The sequence below is a fragment of the Primulina eburnea genome, chromosome 3 (genome assembly GCF_022965805.1).
Source record: "Primulina eburnea isolate SZY01 chromosome 3, ASM2296580v1, whole genome shotgun sequence".
Lineage (NCBI taxonomy): Eukaryota > Viridiplantae > Streptophyta > Magnoliopsida > Lamiales > Gesneriaceae > Primulina > Primulina eburnea.
In genome coordinates this window covers 2,103,023-2,116,512 of record NC_133103.1, presented here as the reverse complement: position 1 = coordinate 2,116,512, position 13,490 = coordinate 2,103,023, and the positions used below count along the sequence as shown (strand labels likewise).

General features: G+C 32.6%; 1 protein-coding gene across 2 annotated transcripts; it reads left to right on the top strand.

The window, feature by feature from the left end:
- The first annotated feature begins 7,229 nt into the window (after nt 1-7,229).
- On the top strand, nt 7,230-12,551 carry LOC140825233 (B3 domain-containing protein Os03g0120900-like). Of its 2 annotated transcripts, XR_012116597.1 has the most exons (3): nt 7,230-9,217; nt 9,688-9,769; nt 12,176-12,551. XR_012116597.1 is itself a non-coding variant. In XM_073186888.1 (2 exons), exon 1 carries the CDS (start codon nt 7,929-7,931, stop codon nt 9,177-9,179), a length of 1,251 nt encoding a protein of 416 aa, XP_073042989.1. In that variant the 5' UTR covers nt 7,230-7,928; the 3' UTR covers nt 9,180-9,217; nt 9,688-9,981. The 2 variants fall into 2 exon arrangements, 1 of the variants encoding a protein (XP_073042989.1); XM_073186888.1 differs by lacking the exon at nt 12,176-12,551 and having other exon boundaries at nt 9,688-9,981.
- Nucleotides 12,552-13,490: the final 939 nt, after the last annotated feature.

Here is a 13,490-nt window from a genome sequence, read left to right as displayed (position 1 = left end):
AGCCCCCAATTTGCACCAAATGCCAGCCCAACTTTACTCATTGCATGATCCTTGTGTTCTCTCTTCCCTTTTCACTCTATTTCCTCCTAAATTATATATAATTTTAGCCACGACATAATAATTGAACTCCAATTTATTAAAGCATTTTCACTTTACACCACTTTTAAATATCATATGTGCCCCTATATATATTTTCTCGTTTTTAATATATATATTTTGTGTTCGAATTCGATATTATCACTTGGATGAAATGTCGTACTTTATGTTAAGGTATTGATTATTATTTTAATCAGTCAAATAAATTAAACAACGTGGTTATATATAATTAATTGTACTGTTAAGTACGACAAAAGAGCGTGGTGGCTCAAGGAAAGTTGTCTCTGTCCTTGGTTTTTGGAATCTCATACCTTCAAATTGTTTAAACAATAGTAAATTGTTATTTTTTGAAACAATAATAAATTAGTGTTGATGTTTACAGAACTATCTGATTGATGATCAAGAAAGTGGTATTTTTTTTTTTGATTATATGCTAATCTTTGTAATAAAAATTACAGACGTCATATCTGAGCTCATCTATGCTGATGTATACGAATTCCTGAACATGGATTATATATTTAAAATAATAACTCAAAAAAATATAGCTGTATTTGGTATTTATAATATTAGATTATATATCGAGGAGTCCTAATTTGGACAGATGTGTCACACTTAATTAATTAATTATTACAAAACATTGCACGTTTCCCTACAGTTGAACTACAATCTGCAGGTGCTTAATTAACTTTTAATTATTAATTAAATTATTGATACTCATCCTTCCCATAAAATTATAACAGCTAATATTGCAAATGCCTTAAGATAATGACACGTGAACGGTTTCTAATTGCATTTAATAATTACCAAAAATTTCAAATATATCGATCAAAATCTCACCCGAAGAGATATTTGATAAAATCTGACTGGATATGTATTAAACAATAATACTTTAGAGTAGCTCTTACCATATTTATAGGCTAGACAATCCTTAAAACCTATGTCTTTGAGATTAAGCAAATCACCCAGGCTGAATTCTTGACTGAAACTATAAATAGCAGCCAACCTTAAATTGTGTCATGCAAGATTTATTATAGAAAATTAAAAAAAAATTGATATTCGTGAGAACCCAAATCAATATGAATTCTCTTCTGTCATAGTATTTATCGATAGTGAGTCGTTAAATGCAACGCCAATTGGAAAATTCATAATCACTTTTTTTTCTACCCTAACTGCATACTTGAACATTAATCAAGTATAATATATAGCACAGCACGTACACGTAAATTATGAGTCCACTAGTTCTTCAGGTCTACTAGCTAGCAAGGACTCTTTGATCCCAAAATAAAATCTGATACTGATCTATCCATAAAACATGAAAAAAAAGGGAACGATTGATGCTCGATACAAGTAAATGGGCACGAAAATATAAGATGCCTGGAAATATAAAGTACTGCTTATTTGTGTAAATGATGCCAGACGAGAATATGAAATTGGCCACTGCATGATGCACGTATATCCTTGTACAAGAGGCTATAATAGAAATTTACTTGCCAATTTAATTGGGATCTTATATATATATGTGAGTTTACCGAGGAATTAGGAAATAGAGAAAAAAAATTGGCCGATTTCTTGAGGCTTTATCTACAGATGTGTGGACCAAAAAATGGACCTTTTTTCTTCCTTTGAATTCAGAATACTAAATAATAACAGGAGGAAAAAAAATTAAATTTAAAAATCCATTCAGTCAAAAACCTTGCGTGTTCGATTAATCTTCTTTGGACCGCCTTCCTCCACTCGTGTTTGGCCAGTTCACTCGCCGGAAACAGTAGCTGTTGTGCAGCCGGGAAGAGGAAAACAAAGAGGAATCAATCTATAAACACTTGCTCCTTCGAGTTTGGCAATTCTTCGGGGGACCAAATTGGAGTGTTGCGGGTCTGCGTGGGTTGAATTTGTAGACTGTAGTACAAAACCCATCAAAGTTATTTCGTCGAATAATATAATTCATTTCCCATTAGCATGCCACACAATACTTTTCATATATAATATACTTTCCACACACACATGTTAGAAAAATGAGTTTTGAACTCATTTAAAATCTATAAAATAATTCGAACAAGCTGCATGACGAATATAATTATTTCTCGATTATCAATTAGAATGAATGATAAATTAATTGAGTTCGAATTTTATTGAATGAAAAAATTGAATCGAAAGAATTATATATATTAAAATTAATTAATTAATCATACGGCCAAATGGCCGTTTGATTTCATGTCAATGTGAAGAGGCGCCTCTTTGGACTTGGCCGAATGACTAAGTTAAATGTGATTCAATTCACGAAGATCTCACCAAATTCTCTTCTTCTCCTATCTTTCTAATTTAGTTCTACATGCGAATTTTTAACGATCAGCGCTTAAAGTTCAAATTTTCAAAATATAAAATCTCGAATTTGAATTTTCTAAGTTATGTGCTTAAATTCGAATTTTAAAATTAAATTCTGAGTGTTGTCATCTAATATAATAAATTGATCTAACACTGAATGTATTTATTTATTTAGAATTAGCAGGCTTTTTAAATATAGTAACATGTGATCTGGTACTGGAGCAGGTTTTGTATGACTGTGCATGTTACAGTGTATGACGAACGGCTATTGCCCGCCTACCCAGGGAAACTAACTAAATTCAACTTGTATTAAATAACAGATAATAAATCCTCTGAATATTAATCCATGACCAGGCATAATTACAATTACAGTGAATTAACGTTTTGATAAATTGATGCTAAGTCAGATATATAATATACGATTTAATTAATTAGTCTCAAACTCAAGTATCATAAAATCTGATGATACCAAAATTTTATCACAGGTTCTGTCTGACAGGCGAATATTATATATAATCTTAAAATGAATTGCTATTATATTAGATATAATTGATGGAGGTAGATACTATAATATATATATATATATATATATATATATATATATATATATATATTATTATATATATTATTATTATTAATTTGAATTAATTAAAGTGGTATTGGATATTTCCACGTGTGGATGATGATTTCATGTAGAAGAAGGTATCCCTATCTGTGCAACCTGGGTAGGTATCCACCATCAATTGGGAATTTGGATTGAGTTGTGTCTCATTACGACGTTTCACATCCCACTACCCTACAATTACAAGTATTATTATTATTCTCGTCGCATCCACTTTGTCAGATTCATCCAACCATATTATAACATAAATCTTTAATTATTACTGGCAACTCAAATTAATTTATGTTATGATCACAAATTTGAATCTTTATTTTGTAAAAATAATAATTATATTAAATATAGTCACACTGTGGAGGAAAAACTACAATTTTGATACTAAATATTTGCTTGTTTGTGATCTTGATAATCTTGTTATTCGTCTTTTTTGCAATTTTCCTAATATGGTGCTCGTGGAGTGTTTACATGATTCCGATTTGACGCTGACATGCATATGTAATGTTACATCAAAACTCTAATGGAAAAATGACTGATTTTATTTTTAAAAAATTTGAAAAATACATACGTACATAAACAAAAAATGAGATTTAATAATATAAAAATATAATATAAATATATATGATACACAAAGGGATATAAAAAGTACCCTTATTCAAAACTATAATTAAAGTACTACAATTAATTATAACATAATATTCAGAAACTACTCGTGTGGTAAAATATATTATCAAAATTTAATCATACAGTCGTACGTCGTGTTTCATTTATCACATTTCATTTGGAAATTATGCAAATATATGTGTCATAAATAATATTGAAAGCTAATTCTATTCCAGCGGTGTGTGTGTGTGTGTGTCTGTGTGTGTATGTATATATATATATATATATATATATATATATATATATTATATAATTGTGTCGTAAAATTAAATAATTCACAGGGAACACTGTAGAGTACGGACCAGAAATTAGTTGCTTGGAAACTTTAAAAAATACAAAGTAATGAAAGTACAGCTATAGAGCTCAATGCTAGGTAGTTAAACTTAATAGAAATAAATTCCAATTAAATATTAATAATTGATGAATATTATTATTCCTGTAAACAAATATTTTGGACCACAATAGAGCAACATGCAGGCAGGGTACGTACGTGGTTGGACGATTGTGCTGAATCTGGAGGTGTTTCAAATATTTGGCCATTAAATATATATATTTTAATTTAATTTAATATTAATAATTTTTTTAATAAAAAACAATTAGAGGGACATAATGATTGAATAACGGAACCTAATCTATCATTAGATGAAACTTGGTGAATATCTTTTTCCTAAGGCTGGGGGAAACTAAAGCGTACAGTTAGCTGTTGCAGCTAATATTCATTTGAATTATTATTATTAACAATATATATGTATTAAATTTAATGATATTTATATGTATCCTTTAATGGATGAATATTATTGATTTATTTTATAACAAGTAAAAAAATATACGATAGGTAATAAATACTTGGTAATGACCGAAGATATTGAAGAAGGTATGAGACAAAATTTGTCCCAACTTTTTTTTTTTTAATGTTCAATTACGTCTCAATCTCTTGAGACTTTGATGTCAGATGAGTGAGTTACAGTTCATCGATCTAACTTTTATATTATTAATCGATCTTCAAATTAGGGATTCTGACCATCCTTTGGGAATGTCGAATTAAACTTTTATACATAATTTTATTTTAATAAAAAGAATAAAATATGTCGAGTAAGCGTTTAAATTGATTGGAGAAGGTCTCTTGTGAGATGGTTTCACGAATCTTTATCTGTGAGACGGGTCAACCCTATTGATATTCACAATAAAAAGCAATACTCTTAGCATAAAAAGTAATACATTTTCATAGATGAATCAAATAAGAGATCTGTCTCACAAAATACGATCCGTGAAACCGTCTCACACAAGTTTTTGTCAATTAATTTTAAAGAAGAAATCGGGTAAAGAGATAAGAAAAGAAACATGTCGATGCATGTCACACACAACGACTGCAAAGTGTTTAAAAGCTAAAGGCACGTATATGTATTTGAGAACGACTATATATTATATTTTAAATTAAATTGGAAGGAGAAATAAATTATTATTATTTTTATAGTGAAAAATGACAGAATTAATTATGAATGGAGAGATGGTAGTGTGGAGAATTGGCCACCTCTAAATAATAATGCTGAAAATGGTCCATATAACACACTAGCTACGCTACTACACACACCGATGGATCGAATTAATGGAAAAAGAAAAAAATACAGAATATATAAATATTTGTATTTTCTATAATGTATGCATATGTACATACATAGGTGGTCCAGGAACACTGTGCTACGTAGACTGTCCGCCCCTCTTAAGCATATATCAGCTATTCATCGGGACGAAACAAAAGAAAATAACAATTCGAATGATCTACTTTTATTGCACGTACTGATAATATATATCTCTTCCCTCCTTCCTAGCCTCCTGCATATTCCTCTCTTTTCATTTATTTATTAATTAATTTCTTCTTCTTCTTTTTTATTTATTTATTATTATTATTAAACACGATGGTTTACATTTTATATCCGACATATATCGATCTAGTTCGCAATTAAAATGATTTTTTCGTTTCGGAATTTCGGTACGTAGAGACAAAGCCTCTGCTGGTTGAAGAATAAGAAGCTGATGAATGCGAACAAGTAATTATAGTATTAAGTAATTAATATTATAGGATAATAATAGAGTATCGTAGTCCTAATTCCAAGTTGCACTAATAACAATTACTTCTTACTATACAAAACAGATGGCTAACTGCCATCTTGTAAGGAACATTTGAACTCATGACAACTCTAAATATGTACTCTTTTTTCTTTTTTTTTGTAATGATTAACCAACCTCATATTCAATCACAATTATTATAATCTTTGTAATCATTTAACTGCATTTATATGAAATTACAGCCTTTTCCAAATCAATTTACTCGGAAAAAAATACGAATGGATATGCAGTGTAGTACGCGATAAAACGTTCGATAAGATTGTTTTTTGAAATAATTTCGGAATTTGTTTGATTTTACTTCACAATTTTTAATATTTTACTTTGCTTTTATGAAGGATAAGAAATTAACTAGTCGATCGAGGAACATATACCTGCATCTGTAAAACTACCAACATCATATCTAGTTACTATCATTTAATTATGCCTGGTTCGGTACAGTATATCGGGTTTTCCAAAAAATATTGTGTATTGTGTCGAAAAATGAATGCCGATACCGTCTATACCGATATCTTTTTTGAATGTTATATCGATATCAATACAGAAAAGTTTGGTATGGTATCATATCGTACAGAAATTTACGGTATACTATTAAATTCGGTATGTGCTGTATTTTGCAGTATGATATACCGTAATGTCCGGTATTTTTTCTCACCCTGCATCCAATCATGAATATTAGTTGTGGGTTTAAATACAATTTAAAATTCCCCTTAATTCCAGGAATCGTACTTTCTAATAAACAAAAAGATAAAAAAAAATCATTCAAAACTCAAGGAAAAACTGTGATTTTCATAGTGTATATTGCACTTTTGATAATGTATATTAACACAATAAAATTTTAATTAGTTCTGTATGTTTTAATTTTTTTGGGTAGTGTTAGTCCTTTTTTTTTTGCAAGACCTCTGATGCAACATTTCATAGTCATCAGTATCATATTCATTGTTATGTCAACGTTGCATCAACACAAGGTGCATAAAAAAAATGACTAAACTTGAAAAAAGAAATCAAAGATAATTGTCTACGACTGAAATTTGATGACATGGATGATCAAAACTAAAAAAAGACAAACGTCAGTATAAGTCAGTATAAGTTAAACATCGCAATTTTCCAGTTGTTTTACGAGAATCTTATAATTCTAACAATTGATATTCTAGGTTAATTTGTGTCTCTAAATCTGTTAGTTTTAAATATCCCCCTCAATTTCGGATTCTTATTAGCGATGTGTGTGTGTGTATATATTTGAACAGTAGTAATACAAGGAGCCACCCAGGCTAATTGACAAGGACGAGCTCACATGAACCCAACCAGATAATTAATGGCCCCCCATGCCACCACCCATTTCCATTCACCAAGCCTTCCTTTCTCTACGTATAAAGTCTTTCCTTCTCTCTCTCACACACACACATTGATAGCGAAGGAGGAGAATCGGAGCTTGGTGGAATAAATTCAAGGAAAATGGCCTAACTTGCGAAACTTCCTCACACTTTGAAAAATTGAAGCCCACATATATATTATATTATATTTTATGCTTATTAATATCTAGCTAGAACCTTACATGATTTCTCTCCCCTGATTTTCTTTTTCCTGATTTTTATTCCCGTTTCTGAAAATGGATCGGAGGTCAACAACTAGAGAAGAAAATTTTGAGATGATTAGCTAGGCATCGTATCTTGCTTTCAAATCTTACTTTTTGGCCGTCTTCCATGGGGATAATATGAGTTTTCGGGAGGTCAAAGAAGGAGCCACCGACCCTTTATTCTGTTAATCATTTACTGAATTCTATTTTTTTCCGAGAGAAAAAACCTTTTTCAGGCTTTCAGCCCTAGCAAACTTGTTGAATATTGCCCACGTTTTTGTATTCAGATTTTGGATTTTGCAGGAGCTTCTTGTTCGTGTTCCACTGATACTGAATCAAGTAGCAGAATACTTATATAAGCTTATAAATATACGTGGATTTCGGTTGTGCTGAGTACTTTGTTGGTTGGGGTTAATCCAGTTTCCATCTCCCATTTTCCATTATTCCCTCTCTCTCTCTCTCTCTTTCTAACTCCCGAGCAGATCTGTCAGAGTTTCAGTAGAGTTGACAAGTTTAATCCGGGAAAACATCATGAATTTCATGTCAGGTAGGCCAGGGTTTTCTGAAGAGCATCAAATAACTGGGTCTAGAGGTATGCCTTCTTCGTCCTCAACTCTCCACCATTTCACCTACCACCACGAACACGAAGACGGCGGAGCAGGAGCGGGAGCGGCCCAACACTTGCCCAGCACCAATGGCGAGGATGATGCACAAGAGGATCATCAGATGCGAGGAGTAGAAGGTATGAGCAGTACTGCATCTCATGTGCTGATCGAGAGAGAGCACATGTTCGACAAAGTTGTCACACCTAGCGATGTCGGCAAGCTAAATCGATTGGTCATCCCCAAGCAGCACGCGGAGAAGTACTTCCCTCTGGATTCTTCTACAAACGAGAAGGGGCTTCTGTTGAATTTCGAGGACAGGAACGGTAAGCAGTGGCGATTCAGGTACTCCTACTGGAACAGCAGCCAGAGTTACGTCATGACCAAAGGGTGGAGCCGTTTTGTGAAAGAGAAGAAGCTAGACGCCGGGGATATTGTCTCCTTCCAGAGAGGAATGGGCGAATTGGGAAAAGATCGGCTATTCATCGATTGGAGGCGTCGCCCAGATGCACCGGAGTTTCCCAGCCCAATTCCCGCACTCCCAATCGCCCACCAATTCTCTTTCCACAGGTCTATTCATCAATGGAATCCCCTCTTTATGCAGCCGCCACCGTCTAGAGAATATTCACACTTTCTACAAGCAAGCGCCTCCATGGCAGCACACAATCAGCCTCATAATCAGTATCAGCATCACTACCAATCTGGACAAAGCCCTTATTCGTACAATACCACAGTCGTGAATGGAAACCCTTGTCCGCCTGGGTCAATACTGTATCTGAGATCAGCTCCAGGGGCTGTTGGAGGAGGAGGAGGAGGAGGAGGAGGAGGAGCAGCAGCAGCTGGAGTTGGCCTTTTCACCCCACAACAGGTGGGAATGACGCAAACCCAAAGGAGAAGTGGGGTTGAGCAGATGGTATTTGATTCGGTTCCGGTGGTCCAAGGCAAGGCTGCAGCAAAGAGACTGAGGCTTTTCGGCGTGAACATGGATTGTCTCGTTCCAGATTCAGATGAATGTGATATGTTGTCCCATTCAACAGTGCCAGTCGAGCAGTTCACTCATCCCCCCTTCGATTCTTCTTCATCATCATCTCCACCAATCCCTTCTCTCCTCCAGTTAAGGCCTTACAATCAGAACGAAGACAAGGGCAAGGGTTCAATGTCTCTGGACTTGGACATCTAACTTGAATTTCAAGACACGATATTCATTTAAAAGTTGAGGTAATTCATGTATCAAACACGACTTGTATCAGGCAACTTTGTGATTCATATATAAATATATATATAGCATTGACTTTTGAGTACAATGTGTATAATCAGCGGGAGAATGGTATATAGATATATGTCAGACAGATTCATTCCCATTATTTCATGTTATGAACCGCGAGCCTGAATAATACTCCCTCACTTTCATCCGCTCCATAGACGATTTCCCTTGTGCTAGAAGCTTTTATCTATATATAATATATAAACATATATAGCATATTCCGCTTCTTTAATTGGCCTTTCACACTCAACGATGACTGCTCTTTCTTCAGGTTGCGAGCAATCTAATTCGGAACTGACTTTGTTTGACTTGTTTTTTTCTTGAGCTGAACTTCATGATCAGAAGCCAGAATTGAAAATAATCCTTTAGTCATAAATACACATATTTTTTTTTATCATTTTTGTTGTTATTACCTTTGGCATAGGTGGTTGTTCTTGTCGCTGCTTTGATGGGCACAGCAGGCCGTCTGAAGGTACAGCACCAGCGATGCGGCAGAGCTTTAAAAGGTATTACTTCCATCTTTATTTACTTTGCATTTATCATTCATTCTTGTAAGCTTCTTTTCTTCTGTTCACTTTACTTTCTCTTCCTTTTTTTAACAAATTAGTATGGGTCCATTTATAAAATACTCTCCCTTTCACCAAATCTATCTTGCTTCTGTTTTAAACAGCTGGTTTGAAAAAAAAAATTCCTTTCTTTTATAGTTAAGTGTACAGATGAGTAAATATATATATATGCAATTTTTTTGGGGGAAATCGGATGATTGCATCGCAAGATTGTGTATGATTGATTTAGCTAGAAAGATGATTAGATCATTCAGCTTTCTATATATATTATTTTAGATTGTGTCTGGATTGATATATTTGAGTCGCAACAGTGCAAAATTATAAGTTGAAATCCATCTTGTTTGTTTGATAGCAAGGACAAAATTAAGATTAATTAAGATGTAATCCATACTTCTATCGCAGTATTTTCTTTGTTGGCCTTTGGAGACGTTTGAAATACGGTTCTTCGAATGCTTTGATTTAAAATCCATAAAAATCACTATCATGAAATGCGACCTAAGGTAATGTGGCTTCCATGGGAATAGTGATTTCATATCTTTGAAATATACACAGCTAACTGACCTTAATTAAATATATGGATCATCCAAAAATGTGGAATATGGATGATATATTTTCTGGTGGCACCAGAAACGAACTTAATGTGTATTTTGATCAAAGATTTCAAATATATATTTTATTTACTTAGATATTTTTATATAGGGATATTTTGAATTTATCCATCCTCATCTGAAGCTTTTCCATTAATAAAATTAATTTAACTTTTAAATGCACGTACCAAACAATGTTGTCATTTGAAATTTAAATTTCAAAGCATTTCTTCAAATCAAGTTCCTCTTCCCCAAGTAAATTTCTCAATCCAAATGCAACTTTTCATAATTTTGGTTGATATGTCATTTCGAACTTTACACTAATCATCGATGTCGGTCTTCGCCCCATAACATGCATATGTTAATTATTATTAACAAAATGTAGTAGAAACCTTATAGTTCCATAGATTAGCATCATCAAATGGTTGTAATAAAATCTCCTCGTTGATATGCATAATTTATTTGAGGTATTCAGTTTGTTTCAGTAAGTTGATCAGCTGTATATGAATCCTAGAGAAGCTTTATAAGACATGGATTCGATTTTACATGCTTAAATTGTAGTAATACGCATTGGCTTATATGAGGATTGAGAGGTTTTAATGTAAGACCGTGTAATGCAAAAATAATTATTTGTAGATTAGAATCTTTTTAAGTCTAGCTTCTGAATTTTCATCCTGTTGCCCTAGGTTTAGAAGTAAATATGAGTAGGAAAACATCATGAATATAATGGTGAGTGACCGTAAAACTTCAAACTAGTTTGTGAGAAAACTTTGAAATTTTTATATGGATTGAGTAGTCGATGATTTTGAAACTCCGAATAAGAATAATTGCTAGTGGAGTTCATTTTATATGATTTCTCCTCGCGAGTCTTGTATTTCCCATCTCTCACATGTTTCGTACCATCAAGACGCATGTTTTGGACCTTCGTACATCAGTTCAACGATCAGCAATGAGCAATGAAATTCTGAAATATGTGATCGTTGTTCATTGTGATCACGAGGACATGGAAGCATGCATGTGTACACTAAGCCGAAATGCCCTAGTTTTAGGCATGAGTTGATGAATGATGCATTCCTTTACTGTGAATGCTTATCTACTCACATAACACAATCCAAATTCCTGCTTGCATGTACTCCACATTAGAAATTAGTGTTTATAAGTTCATAGAATCAGTAGCAAACTCAAGAATTTTAGGTGGGTGAGGCGAGGCAAGACTAAAGTTTGAAAGTATTAGAGCTAGCTAGGTACACGAAATCATATTTTTAGGCATATTCAATACAATTAAATAAAGAAAATGATTTTGGTTTATCAACTTGTTCAATTTTTGGTTTTGGTCCATTAACTTGTCAAATTTTAGTTTTGATACAATAACTTTTAATTTTTGACTATTTGGTCTAATCACCGATTTCTCATCTAAGAAATCAATGAATTTCGATGTCACGTCAGCATTTTCAATGTCACATTAACAATTAGGTCAAAATAATTGAAAATTAAAAGTTAAGGTATCGAAACAAAATTTTGAAAACTCGGTGGACTAAAACCTAAAAATGAACGAGTTAGTTGATAATAAAAACTATTTTCCCACTAAAATATACAAAATTTATGAGAAGCGACAGCCCCTACATGCATGTTAGCCCTCTTTGGCCCTATTCCTGGATTGATTATAATTAGTTGCAATATCTTTGTTATAATCATGATTCACTTCATGTATGTATTAAAGAAGTTAATTGATCCAATAAATTTGAATTGTCATTTTCAGCTTAATTATGGCATTAAAATCTTTCTATACAAGACTCTAGTGAACTCTTTTCGACGTCGATTCCTTCGACGGATCAGTCAAAGACAAATTGATTAACAAAGAAAAGATCAAGGTATGACGGTTTCGGTTATATGTTTATATTTAAATTCAACGGGGTGGGAACAATATTAATTTAACCGTACTCACAAGTTAGAAGTATTAATATTGTTGAACTTGGATGAGTTTGGTCTCTATACAGTGGAATGGTTATTATCTCTACACAATGTTAAATGGTCAAGTATATATGTAGAAAGTATGGATTAAATATTATAGCTTGTAATTGCCTTCTTGACTTTAACTCTATCCATATCTATGCTTTCATGCCGTTTGTGGTCCATTTTCTGGGATGTTCTTTTGTTAAATATTTATAAATTTGAAAATTAAGCCAATATAATTGACATATTCAATTATACATTAATGATCGTATCTTTTTAATATCAAAATATTATATTCAATTAGACCATTAACTTCAGCATTTGATTTAGTGATCAATAGCGGCCTCTCTTCTTCCGAACTTGCCATTAATGCATCCAAGTTGCGTGTAGATAATTTATATATACATATATAATACATGCATGGCATTTAATTATAATAATAATATGTGTGAGAAAGTCTTATGAATATTTGTTGTGAGACGTGTTAATAATACTCATAATTAAAATAATATAAGTAATGTTTTTGGCATAAAAAAAATTATTTTTATTGAATGACTCAAGTAAGAGATATATCTCATAAAATTGACTTGTGAGACCGTTTCACAAAAGTTTGTGTTATAATAAACATTATGATATGCTTAATTATGGTATAATTTACAACTTTTGTGTTCTTTTGTTCATTGGAAGATTGGCAATTGGTCTTAACAATATTCGTGTGCATGCGTTTGTGAGAACCAATAATCTTAGAGGGAAAAAAACTTTTTTGGTTTGATGATGTTGAGCAATATATGTTCAAAATACGAAAATCCGAAAAAAAAAATCGTGAAGAGCTACCATTTATTATGTAGCCCTGCTAAAGTTAGTATTACTACATTCGGAAGCTTCAAATTTCGCTATCTAATTAATGGCCGGTTTGAACGACCTTCTTAATTAGTTGATTGGAACAAGATTAAGGCATGCATGTCACTGGGATTTAGTCTTGTGTTTGTTGTTGGCGTATGTTCTCTAATATTTGAAGAAAATATTTAGAAGAAACAACATAACAATGAACTTTTGACGCAAATCTTTGTGTTTCTTTTTCTATGTTCTGGCACAAGGTGTTGCAGAAAGAATGTCGCGTG

Bases quoted from the DNA above. Each gene is read 5' to 3' on its own strand.
- LOC140825233 (XM_073186888.1), top strand. From the start codon at position 7,929: ATGAATTTCATGTCAGGTAGGCCAGGGTTTTCTGAAGAGCATCAAATA.